Source organism: Leptonotus elevatus, chromosome 11, assembly GCF_054856555.1.
Source record: "Leptonotus elevatus isolate MCC_2025b chromosome 11, RoL_Lele_1.0, whole genome shotgun sequence".
Lineage (NCBI taxonomy): Eukaryota > Metazoa > Chordata > Actinopteri > Syngnathiformes > Syngnathidae > Leptonotus > Leptonotus elevatus.
In genome coordinates, this window is record NC_141249.1 from 5,846,146 (window position 1) to 5,859,593 (window position 13,448).

Genomic DNA, 13,448 nt, shown 5'->3' on the forward strand with positions numbered 1-13,448 from the left:
TTACTGACGAAAGTAGTTTGTTGTCACGTTGAGAATAAACCTGTCAGCTGCCACAGAATTACACAAGTATGTCTGTTTATCTGGCCCTGAATCTTGCACGTGATTGTGTAAGTGTGTCAGTGAAACTGGGTGTGTCTGCTTTAAAAACAAAATATCATTCAGGAGGGTTGTACTGTCACTGAATAAATTTCCAAACAAGCACTAACAGAGAGCAAAACAACATTTCGATAGTATATTTCCCCTTTCCGTCGAACTTTTTGACTGTGTGACCATTAATAATTTTTATTATCAGAAAGTTAGTCTGGGAACTCTGTCAACTTATTTTCAACCACAAAACCAAAGTGGACTTATTCCACTGTGACAATTTCAACAAAAGGTTTTCTTCTATGTCTCATACTTGGTGACATCAAGAGACAGTAGTTCATTGAAATAACCGGATTATTTATTCTATTTTCAGAAAAGGACGATGGCAACATCTTTCAGTACTTATTGATGTCAGCAAAAGTTGTCAGGATGCTAATGCCTACATACATTAACATTCACATACTGTAAAATATTAGTTTTCCACCTGTACAGCTGAGAAGTTGGGCCTACAGTTTATGCTTTGACACTGTAACATGGATGAGGTGATTACACGAGGTATAAAAGTTGTTTGACCTGAGTCACCAGATCTGAAAAGATGCATGAAATTGTTAAGGATTTCTATCCAGTGGGAACAATGTTTGTTTCAAGAAAGCTGGCAGGCTGGTTTGTGGTTACTGATTGTTGTTTCTGATGCACCATCTCCCATGCGTTAGAGCTGCAACTGTGTTTTTTTATGCCACCAAATTCAGCATTTACTTCAACAAAATTGTATATGGGTGGTTCTCAGAAAATATGTTCCAGCGAGATGCTCAACCGCTGACCCATTTTGAGTCAATATTTTTTTCCCTTTACAATCAATCACCAGATTTCACTGCTTATAATATTGCAAACATACTCCAGAGATAACATAAACAACCTTACTGAGATTGATGCAGTCATTTGTGTGTGAAAGTATTTTGAGCTGTGAAGAATAGCCAGTGTTCCTGTTCGTGACATGCCAGCACACCCATGTAATTAAGAGCCTTAAAAGGCATATGTTTCAAAAACAGTTATTAGCAATAAAATGGCGGAATGTCAATGCAACACAATAGTGTTTACTTGAGTCACACTCTGTCCATAATGAACAATACGCCTGCAGAAAAAAATGCTGTTACGGTTCTTACATGTTGAGTCCACGAGGTACCAAAGACGACTTACAACTGTAATATAGTGTGTATTTCCACCGGAACGACATTAGTAAATTGGGCCCAAATTTCAATGGGTTCACTGTAAAATACGACCAAGTAAGCTCTGTGCCGAGCATGGTGTCCAATTTTATTGGCAACACGTGATTAAAAAAACAAAACAAAAACTAGAGCTGCGGGCAGCTATGAAGCCCTCGCAGCCCTGGCTACTTTGGAGTACTTGCAGGTTGGGGTACTGGCACGTTGGGGTAGTGACACATTGGAAGCAGAATTTCATTGAAAATGGCATAATAAACTTTTACATATGGATTTATTTATTTTTTGCCAGGTGATGAGTGTGTAAAGCTTTTTGGCCAATGATAAGACCCACAAAAATCAGCTTCCTATTTTATTTTTGGGCAACGAGTTTCCCTCATTGCCATTGCCATTGTTTTAAGTTTTAAGTTATTTGTACTCTAGATTGTTTTATCATTTACATCATACCTTGAGATTTTCTTCAGTTGGAGAAGCAAAATACTGCTGCAATTTTTTTTTTAGGTGAACATCACAAAACAAGTCTGCAGCGTAACCTGTTGCACAAGTTTTATTTTTAAAATGTGGAAAAAAGACTAAGGATCTTAGTAGTTTGCTCTAAACCTTTCATTTATATTAGAGGGAACTACTTAATGTGCAATTTAAACATGGTTTACATTGTTTGACATGTATTGCTCAGTGTTTTACAAAAAAAAAAAAAAAGAATATTGAAGCAAAAAAAATCGAGAATGGCAAAAATCGAGATCGGCAGGTCAGGTTTTTTAAAAGATCGATGATCAGCCTAAAAAGTGTGACCAGTGCACCCCTAGTAAAAATATATATATTTTTTTTTACTTGAGTGCTCAGTGCTTGTTGCTCAGGTACAAAGCATTCCAATATGAAACAATGGTACTACGACATCCAACAATCTCTTGCAAACAAAGGGCTGACTGAACTATCTTTATTTAGAAATAGCACACACTGCTAGGTTTGATCTAAAGCATGTATTATTTTTATCAGGTTTAATTAAGTTTCATTTTTGGGGCCTCGTGAGTTCCCAGAGCCACCCATTTTAATTAAAGGTATAGTGTGTATTATTTATTGTCTTCTAGTAGTTAACTAATAGAATGCAACAATTTTTAAGCACAAGCACTATGGTGCCTCGGAGAGACCACATTTCGCAAGGCTACCACTAATTACTACCAATTATTATTTAGACTGAGCGAGCGAGTGGGCGCGGTGAGCAAGAGTGGCTAGCATGAACTCGCTAGAGAGGCTAACAAGAGCAGCTAGCAGGAGAAGCTAGTAAAAGCTAGCGAGAGAAAAGCAGAGGGAGACAAGCGGCGGAAACGAGATTCAGCGACGACCACGTGCAGGCCCCAGCTGTGGAAGGTAAGCAGTCGTCGAACCCATTGGGTCAAACACTATGCAAGCGCCATCAGAGGCTAATTACTAGTAAAAAATGTACGATGATGTGAGAGAATTTTTTTTTTCATATTATTGAAATTAATAGTGGGGGGGGGGGGTTCAAATGTATGAATTATTAGTTCACCCCTAGATAATACACACTGTCCCCTTTTTCTTTTCTTTTTTTAAACATACAAGATATGAACATCCAGCATGTGCATCTCTGTTTCTTCTCAAACCCATTACCAAAACAGTCATGAGTCAGCCTCATGCCAGTTGCCAGGAAACCAGATGGTAGCTGCAGAGATCCTCTAAATAACTGTGGGTCAATTGAACATAATAGGCAAGAAACATTTTGAGGATTTGATAGCCTTCTTGACAGTATGCAAATATAATAATACAACTATACATTTTAAGCCGACAGATATGAAAAATGAACATCTTGGTATTATATTCTAAAAGTGATTTTAGTTTGTATAATGCCAGGTACAGTAAACGAGAACTAAGGCTATTAAGTTGAGGCACTCATAATATACACTATGTCCTTCCTGAACTCTGTTCTGCAGCATTAGGGTTTATTCAAATGTATCTTGCAGTTGACCTGGCCTGACCTGACACCTTCAGCTGTGCATTGAAAATTAACATTTTGCGGTATTTTCTGTTGCTCATAGAAATGTTTATTTTGAAAAAAACTTTTAACACATCATTCCAGTAACAACCAAACATGAGATGTAAAGAGGTCTTCTTGTCAGGCAATGGCAAGAACTATTGACCACTTGCTTCTGTGCCTTGCACATGCAGTAATCATTAGATTTCTTGAAACCCATGTATTACCCCATACAAGCCATGGCATGAAGCTTTAAAAAGCAAAGCTAACAGGGATTAGCTTCCAATTTTAACACTTGACTATAATCCTGCAATCACACAGGCCATGCTAAGCTTGAGCTAGCCATGCAAATAGACTGCAGACTGTTTTTCTCTCCAAAGGTGTCTGTCCAACCATTTGGCTGGGTATTGAAAAATCTGGTCAAAGAAAGGACAGCAGCAGGAGAAGGGGAGCTTTACATGACCCGATTCTTAATCAGAAATAATTCCAGTAGCGCGTGTAGCATTTGATTAACATGTCTCCTTCAAAGTTCTGACGTAGTGGATTTGAACCTTGTCTCAGACCCACATAAGTGGAGTTTCCATGTTAGCCTCATTTATTTGTGGGTTTTCTCTGAAGGACAATGGTTGTCTGGAGACCAGTCCAGTGTGTACTCCGTGCTAGAAAATGTATGGATAGATTGCAGGCAGGCCATTATTATTTTGCCAAGCCATCACACTGGCAAGTCAACGTGTCTGTCTGACTGTGGAGGATTCAACTGTATTTTACAGATTGACTTTGTGGTGTCAAGGTGTCAGTCTGACTCCCAGACAAGTGTGCTGTTTGCTTTGGGCAATGTGGAATGTTGACAAGGTGTGTCATTTATCAACCAGTGAAGTTGCTCACAACTGCACATTAACAAAATAGGAATAATATTTCAAAGTAACAGTTTAAAAATTGGTCTTATCCGGTGTCAGGTAATGGGGGCAGCAGCTTTAGCAGGGAAGTCCAGATTTCCCTCTCCCCAGCCACTTCGCCTTGCTCCTCCGGGAGGGAGGGGGGAAATCCCAAGGCGTTCCCAGGCCAGCTGAGAGACTTGGTCTCTCATATGGAGTAGCAGAGGCTCGATTATGAGTCTCTCCCGGATGACCGAGCTCCTCACCCTATCTCTAAGGGAGAGTCCGGACACCCTGCAGAGGAAACTCATTTCAACCGCTTATATCGGGGATCCTGTTCTTTCGGTCACAACCCACAGCTTGGTGAGAGTAGGAAAGTAGATCGAACAGTAAATTGAGAACTTTGCCTTTCGGCTCAGCTTCTTCTTTGCCCCGATAAAGCAATACAGAGTCCGAATCACAGCAGATGCATCGATCCACCTGTCAATCTACCACTCCATCCTGCCCTCACTTGTGAACAAGAACCCAAGATGCTTGAACTCCACTTGGGGCAGGATCTTATCCCAGACTCAGAAGGGGCATTCCAACTCCATCCTTTTCTGACTGAGGACCATGGTCTCAGATTTGTAGGTCTTGATTTTCATCCCAACTGCTTCACACTATATGTTCTATGCAGGCCCTCTAGTCTATGCATGGTATTCAGATTTATATTGTGTATGTAAAATATCAATAAAGCAGCAAAATCCAACTATTGTTATCCTTCTGACAGCAAGTGGCAAAAACAAAAACAAGCGGATTTTGTTGCTTTATTCATATTCTGCAAACCCAATATTAATCAGAAAGCTGTGTTTAGACTAGTGGGGGTGCATACAACATATTAATAATATATATATATATATATTTTTTTTTTTAAAGAGTTGATTTCCCCTTTAAAAAGCCATTTATTTGAATTTTATATTGACCAGGTTATTTTACTTTTTCATTGTTGCATTGAGCGCTTATTAAAGGTTAAATATTATACACAATAGCAGCCTGATGAAGCCCTGAGAGGTGGAATTTGTTGTAACTTGCATATTCAATAAATTTGCTAAACTTTAACTGCGTGCGGTGGATCTCTCCTTATTTCCTGACATCATTGGCACCAGTTGAGACATTTTCTGTGCTGTGCGGGTCAATCTCCTCTCTACTTTTGGGTAACTATATGTTTAAGTATTTTTTTCTCAGGGTGCTAATTTTGAATGAATTAATGAATGAATAAAAAAAATAAAAGGATATGGAATACTCATTATATTGACTTAGCTTAGCATAGCACAAATATGTGTTGAAAAGATGGAAGACTTCCTGCAGCTGTGCTGAGGTGAATGGGGGTTGATCATTGATTATATATATACATTCCAATTATATTATGATCATATATACATTCCAACTTTACCGCCCTGCCCTACATCAACCTAACAGTGTGAGCACTGGGGAATATAAATCAATTGTAATATTGAACAATTAAACGGACAAATAAGGAATCATAAAATACTTCCTGTCGACAGCCAATCACAGACACATCAAACCACTGGTAATGACTCAAAATAATACCCAACGAAGAACTACAGTAACTGGAACGATAACGAGTGGAGGTACTCGAGTGCCAGCTGCGGCCTTCCGCCTAATGATGTCACCCAGGAGTCGTAATTAAACTATCATTCATTTCTAATTGTCTTCACTATGGTTAAAATGACAACTACTGTACAGCTCAATCCAAACATGGACAGGAGCAAAGCCATTATACCCAGACAGAATTTACACGAGAGCCAGCTGGGCACATAAGCCCCCCTGCACAATACCTCCAAGTAATCCTGTACGAAGGGAAGGGGGAAAGGGGGGCTGTTGTGTACAAAGACAAACACTCAACTAAACAAAAGGTATACACGGTTCAATTAGTGTCACCATTATGCCTCTTTGATATAGGCTCCGTGCCTTTTTCCCGGGAATAACATTCAAGTCACTGGAATGTATGCACTCAAAATAGCATGACAGTTTATGACATTTGAACCTCTTCAATATTCACTTGCCAGCAGAAGCTGTTGTAGGCACTTTAGTACAAGGACATAAAGAGGGATTATACCCTGAATCGCTATACAGGAACGAGTGTAGCGTGTTAATGAAAAATATTTAGATTTACCTTCCATCATGGTTGCAGATTTGCATTCCTCTACTTCCAAGGGGCCTGAATGGAAAGCGGGAGAGATGTAGGGAAGAGAAGAAGAAGAAACCCCAGTTACCGGATAGCTTCGTCGGAATTGATGGACAGTGAAGCGGCCGTGTTTGTTGCTAACGCCCTGGCTAACAGTGAGCCTATAACACCCCCAGCAGTCGCTTGCCAACTAGCCAGAGAGGGAGAGAAATACAAAGAGCGAGAGAGAGAGAGAGAGAGAGAGAGAGAGAGAGAGAGAGAGAGAGAGAGAGAGAGAGAGAGAGAGAGAGAGAGAGAGAGAGAGGGAGAGAGATAGGAAGAGGAGAGCTAGAGAGATAGGGAGAGGAGAGCTAGAGAGAGAGAGAGAGAGAGAGAGAGAGAGAGAGAGAGAGAGAGAGAGAGAGAGAGAGAGAGAGAGAGAGAGAGAGAGAGAGAGAGAGAGAGAGAGACGAGGTGGGGGCCTGGTCGGACTAGATGCAGATAAGAGTGAGGGGCTTTAATCCATTGATGATGATGCTGTTGCTGTGACGCCTGCCTCTGGTGCTACTGCGGCGCTAACCAACACAATCAGTCAGCAGAGATGTTCAGAGAAGGGAAAAGCTAAGTGGAGGTTTAAAAAAAAATAGAGAGAGAAAAAGAAAGCGAGCGAGAGACGAAGGGAGGCGAGGGTTTGTATGTGCATGCCTGTTAGGAAGAAAGGAGGAGGTGGGAGGCAGCTTGGTGACGTCTTACGGGCTCAGCCAATCCCTGCGTCTCAGTGAGAAGTCACACGGCCTGCAGCCTGACTCATTAGAAAGCGCTCTGCCTTTACGAATGCCGATTGACAAAAAATACTAAACTCAGCGCAAGCACACGCAATGTTAGAAGAAAAGTGAATACTCACGCGCTGTGTAAATACGGATAATAAGTACAAAATAAACACATGCATAAGCCCCTGCTGCTGGCACTCCAGCCTACCTTATTTTGTCAGTGCAGTGTGCTGTGCCTGCCCAGCGGAGAATGTCAATTATTTGCTCACAGGCAGAGAATAACTGCTATTGGGAGCTCAGTAACCACCCACATTTCGAGGGCGTGCGCTCACATTGCTATGAACACTCAAGTGAACCAAACTGCTCTGAGCTCAGACGCACTATCTACAGCCGCTCCAATGCGTCTGCCTTTGCGTCCCGCCCGGCTCAGAATCTCATTGCTATTGCCTTCCCTTTCCCTTTCTCTGTTCGTCATTTCACTCCCACGTAACTCTCTTGCTATCTATTCCTTTGTGTTTTCCTACTGCACCGGGATAAAGATTGATTCGCGTGACCGTGACGTCATGGCATCCCAAGCTTTGACGGAAACGAGAAGAGTGACTGCACCCCTGAGCGTGCTTGAATGTGTCCAATTTTCTGTGAAGCGGATACGAAAAGACTATACAGTACTCGACTGACATTCTTTTCCGTCCATTCGTATTTTCTGTAGTACATGGTCTGACACAAAGGCTTTTTGAGTGGTGATCCTTTACCTCGAGGCCATACTGCTACTGCATAATATGATCAATTTCAATAATTGCACATACATATGCATAGATGAATTTATAACTCTCCCATATACAAATTACCTTTTCAAAAAGCTCCTATTTGAATAATTTTGAGTGACAATTGTCAGATTAATTATTACTTAGTGAAATTATGGTGCTGGCAGTGAAAATGTGTATTCAATATATCTTCGCACTATATTTTATAAAGTCCAATAATGTCATGAAAGTTTCATGTACAAAATGTCATATTCCAAGAAATATCATGTTTAGTGATATTTCACGGGATACTTGTGTACATTTCCATGTCAACGAAAACATGATCTTCCAATGAAATTGGTCTTCCGCAGAGATTTATCTGCATAATTTTGCTTAGTGTGGGTTGCTGTAGCATCCTCAATAGGAAAATAAATGTATTTGCATTACAATTGGGGTGTATGTATCCCTATTCTGGACAATGGCCGATGCTTGTCAAATTGACATGCACATGAAAAATGTGCCGTACAGTAAAATGACTCGATACTCAAAACTATATGGGGTAAAAAGCAAGAATATACACAGCAAATTGGTCAGTGTTAAATTTCCAGTGTTTGATCAAATATGCAGTTATCAGTGTTATTATATATTATTATAAGTGAAGTTCCATTTACCAGAGTAAAGTGTAGTTTGGCAGAATTAAATGTTTAACACTAACGCTAGTGTAGAGTACTTTCGACACTACTCAGTGTTACTGTTTACCATTGTAGCTGTTAAACACTATAAAGTGTTGGAGTAACATTAGTTAAGTGTAGGGGGGGAAAGTAACACTTTTAAAAGTGTTAGATTAGCTCTAATTGGTGTGGACACATATAAACACTTTTCTAGTGTTAGATTTAACACTCTGGGTTTATTTACTGGTGGTGCCATTGGAGCTTTTGCCGGCTGGAAGTAACATGATGTCATGCTGAAAAGGGTTATTACTGCTCAGTCAGTTTTAACAGACTAAAATAATAATACAATACAAGCCAACTAACTTAAAATTAAAATCGATACCCCCAACTGTACTACGTATGTTTTGTTTTGAACACACATTGGATTTGAAAGTATTTTGAAAATGTAGGCTAAATTAATACTGCATTCATGTTCAGAGTATATGCATGTCCATTACTCTCTTTTAGATCATTTGACTGAAACTTTTTGGGTTTATTCAGTCCAGTAAAATTCTCAAACTATCTAACTATTTATCTAATGCCCACTGTGTCACTTGTCTCCTCCCATCCCATTGTCTCTCAACACTGAGCAGATGTCCCTGCAAGTCATAGGCGAACAAAAATAAATATACTTGTATGTATGTGTGCACATGCATGCTCTCAAATAGAAGAATCTGAATGAATGTTGTCCTCCAACTTTTTTCCCCCCACGCCTCAACAGAATCACTGTATTTGCATGAAAATCGAATTAATGTCTAGTCACAATCGTCTCTGTCACACCGCTGATAAATTCTTCACATGCTTTTTTTTTTTGTTCTAAAACAATCTCCACTACTGCCATCTAACGGTCACCTTGACTGAAAGGGAGACTCTGCGAAACTATTTTACATATTTTCTGTAAATGCATCTGTATTTAGCCATATGCTATTGTTGTATAATCAGTGGCCACTCATGCAATTTCTGCATTAATAATACATTCAGTGGCCGAGATACATCGATAACAACAAAGTCCAATCAATCAACCAAGCTGATGAATGGATTTGGCGCCACCTCCTTGGTGATTGTTGACACTGCTATACTAAGTACATGCCACACAAAAATAGCCCTCTTCAAACAGCAGGAGCTGTAGTTTAAGATGAAAAAAAAAATGTAGTGTGCCAAAGCTCTTATGAAAAAAAACAAAAAACGATTCCTTTAATTTTATGCTATGTAAGGCGAGATTTGTTTTCCATCCACCCTGTGACCTATTTTATATATATATATATATATATATATATATATATATATATATATATATATATATATATATATATATATATATATATATATATATATATATATATATATATATATATATATATATATATTTTTTTTTTTTTACTTTTTATTCCTGCCTTTTATCTCTGGGTGGCAGTCTGGAACTTTCTTCATCAGCAAAATCATCAGGCAGCTTCAAGGTGAACGTGGTATTTCCGTTTGCAGTTCACCTCACCCCCTCCTACTTTATTTATATGTGAAGGGGACGGCACTGAAAAATGTAAAGTGGTCCGTGTAAAGCTTGTACTTTGTACACTTTGCATTCTCTCTCTCTCTCTCTCTCTCTCTCTCTCTCTCTCTCTCTCTCTCTCTCTCTCTCTCTCTCTCTCTCTCTCTCTCTCTCTCTCTCTCTCTCTCTCTCTCTCTCTCTCGATCTATCTATCTATCTATCTATCTATCTATCTATCTATCTATCTATCTATCTATCTATCTATCCATACATCTAGTGGCGCTTTGAGAAATGAGTTTAATTTTACTGTAATAAAAAAAATGCACACAAAAATTGTCGGAATGTGTATTTTAATGAGAAAAAATAGCACACTAAAACATACAGCACTGTAATGAGAAAGGACATAATTCTATAGAATGAATAGAAATTAAGCCACTTGGCCCCCTTGACCGTCTGGGGGCAGAATACAGACAGACATGAATATACTGTTCATTAGCTGTGTCCAAATTCATAGGCTGGGTTCTCCAAAGAACCAATTGCAGGGTGGGATCTTCAAAGGCTTCTCCTCCCTCACGTAGTCTCCATGGACCGGACAAATTGTGGCACTTTTGGACAGGCCTAATGTGTCTTATGTTAAGTCATGTTTATGTATAAAGGTTAGATACAAAAATGTAGGTACTTGTTTGTCCTCAGTCATTTTGGTACATATCTCAGATCAGAATTGAAATTTGTAAAAGTAATTGTATTTCTCAAAACAATTTGCACCAATCACAATGTTATTTGTATTATATTTTGTATGTGGGAGAAGATTGATTGCAAGAGACTGGAGGAGATTTATATTTCACTTTTTGCACTGTTTTTGAAAACCATCTCATTGTTATACAGAAAGGAAAAGACAGCACTGCCGATCACAAAGAAACAAAAATAATCCAAAAAAGTAGACGTGAACATGGGACAATTTCCTTTAGGAAAATTGTGTATGCACAATACTTCACTTAATATGAGCTATTTAAGAAAAATGGTTGACTGGTTGAACAAATGCATCACATATCCTTTCACTAGAAAAAGTAAAAGATTCGCCTGGGAAAAAAAGGTCTAATGGAAATGTTATGAACTAATAAGTGTTCGGTGTTTTAGACAATTGAACAGGAGAGATCTGTTAATACATTTTGATCAACATGACATAAGCAATTGATAATGTCAGGAACAGCAGAGAATTGCACATAACCATTAGCATGGATTTACAAAGCATTTACAACTTGTTCAAAGAAATGTATAGGAGCAAAATACTGTATGTCAACGAATTGATGTGTTTTCTTCATTATATTGTTACCCGTGTTGTCCACTAGGAGGCACTGTAGCCATAACTATTTTAGCAGGAGGAAACAGGAAGGCATACAGGTTTTGGAGTGCTTTGGCAGAATTTTGTGTACTGTACGCTTGCACTCGTGTTTTTATGGATTTTGTACCTTTTATGATGTCAAAAAGTATCACTGGGTAATAAAAGTAAGAAATCTGCACTTTAATTTGCCATTGGACTCTTTGATTAACACGGAGAAGCAATAGTTAAACATTAGCCGCCTAGCGCGTCAGACCAAGCATTACCGAGGCAACACTTCATTAGCCCAGCATTTGGGATGAATAATATACAAAATTATTATTATTTTTTTAATATGCACAAGTGACACAATGTGAACATTGAACAAGTAGTTTTAAGAAATTCAAATCTGATCTGAGAAACATACGTAAGCAACTGTAAAATTGAACTCAGCTGAGTCTGAATGTGGGGTGCCTTCAGGTGCCTCCATGTTTTAAGTGTGGAACAAAAGCGGCGTAGAAGAAGAGCAGAGCATTACAGGCTACAAAAGTGTACTCCGATGGGCCGTCTCCATGGAAACGAAGGCCAGATTTGAAGGCCACGTGAGTTTGGACATCGGCGTGTCATGTTTGAAGTTATCTCATGTGGCTTTGGAGGACGCAGCCTATGAATTTGGACATGCATGGGCATGGCTTTGGTCAGAGACTTGAGAGGACGGAGGGAGGTGTAACATGAGGCTATTTCCGAATCTTGTAAGCAGTTAGATTAACTGAAAACTCCCTCTAAGTTGAGTTCACTGCCACCATACAGCACTTATATATCAAGTTTGAGCTTGCAAGTCAAAAACAAAACAACAAACGTCTGAAGGACAGCTCGTATCTCAAAATACTTGTAGGTTGGGTTGGTTGGGCTAGAACCGTATTCCTTCTGAGTGCACTCCTCTGATTGATTGAGTTAAACATGTATTTTACAGTAAAGATTGATTAATGGTGGGGGACTTTTCAAGATTTGTTTTGCCAATGTGAGGATTGCCCGCCAACAACACCATTGCCAACTGGCTTGTTTCAAGACGAAAAATTTGTTTATTTGGCACTTCAGTTCTTTTCCCATAATTCCTTTACGTCTGCTTCTTGACCTACTGCATGTATGCAGCCACACTGAAGCACTAGGAAGTGTCGCCAGATACTGCAGATCCGAAAAATCCACACACCTATTTTAAGATGCTTCATGAATTATGGGTACAGAATTAAATGCGTCACTGGGAGGCCCGGCCAGGCTCCTACTGGAGAGGAATATTGTGCATGTACACTCACACATAACCTATTTTAGCAGCACTCATGGGTGTTGTAGATGGAAGGAAAGCCTAGAATAGGGATGGGTAACTGGCGGCCCAAGAGCCGTATGTGGTCCATGCCTACATTCTGAGTGGCCTCTGATTAATAAAATAAAAAATACATATATATTTTTTCTTCCCAATGTTATTTTCATCCATCCATTAATTTTCCAAACAACTTCTCCTCACAAGGGTTGCGGGCATGCTGGAGCCTATCCCAGGAGTCAATGGGCAGTAGGCAGGGTACACCCTAAACTGGTCGCCAGACACATAGACAAACAACCGTTCGCACGCACAATTACACCTAAGGATAATTTGGAGTGATCAATTGACCTACCATGCATGTTTTAAACTCACACAGGAACAGGGAGAACATGCAAACTCCACACTGAGGCTGGAGCCGGAATTGAACCCTGCACCTCAGAACCGTGAGGCAGACCTGCTAATCAGCGTGCCACCGTGCCGCACGTTATTTTTGAAGTAATAATAAAAAAGTTTTTTGTGTGTGTGTTTCCGTATATAACATCCGTTTTTCGTTGACAACACCTATTGGAGGCTTATCTTTTTTTAATTGTTTTAATTTATTTTGGGTAATTTACAAAAAATAATAAATAAATTAAATGTGCTCATTTTCCCAATGCTTTTCAATGGGCATCAACCATGGGCAGATTTTCACTTTTCACTTATTTCCATATTTAAAATGTCATGTTTACCTTACAAGTGCATGGTTCTTATGTGGCCCCTGAGTAGTA

General features: G+C 39.4%; 1 protein-coding gene across 5 annotated transcripts in view; it reads right to left on the minus strand.

Moving 5' to 3' along the window:
* The window catches only part of sgip1a (SH3GL interacting endocytic adaptor 1a), a 54,095-nt gene extending 46,708 nt beyond the window's left edge, over nt 1-7,387 (minus strand). The window contains exons 1-2 of one of the 5 annotated variants that reach the window (XM_086089085.1): nt 7,315-7,387; nt 6,346-6,390 (exon numbers count right to left, since the gene is read on the minus strand). In XM_086089085.1, coding sequence (XP_085945211.1) covers nt 6,346-6,355 — 10 coding nt within the window. In that variant the 5' untranslated portion in view covers nt 6,356-6,390; nt 7,315-7,387. Of the gene's footprint in view, nt 1-6,345; nt 7,027-7,240; nt 7,260-7,314 lie in introns of those variants that run through there. The other 4 variants (XM_086089087.1, XM_086089086.1, XM_086089089.1 and 1 more) reach the window with 4 other exon arrangements.
* Between the last annotated feature and the right edge of the window lie 6,061 nt (nt 7,388-13,448).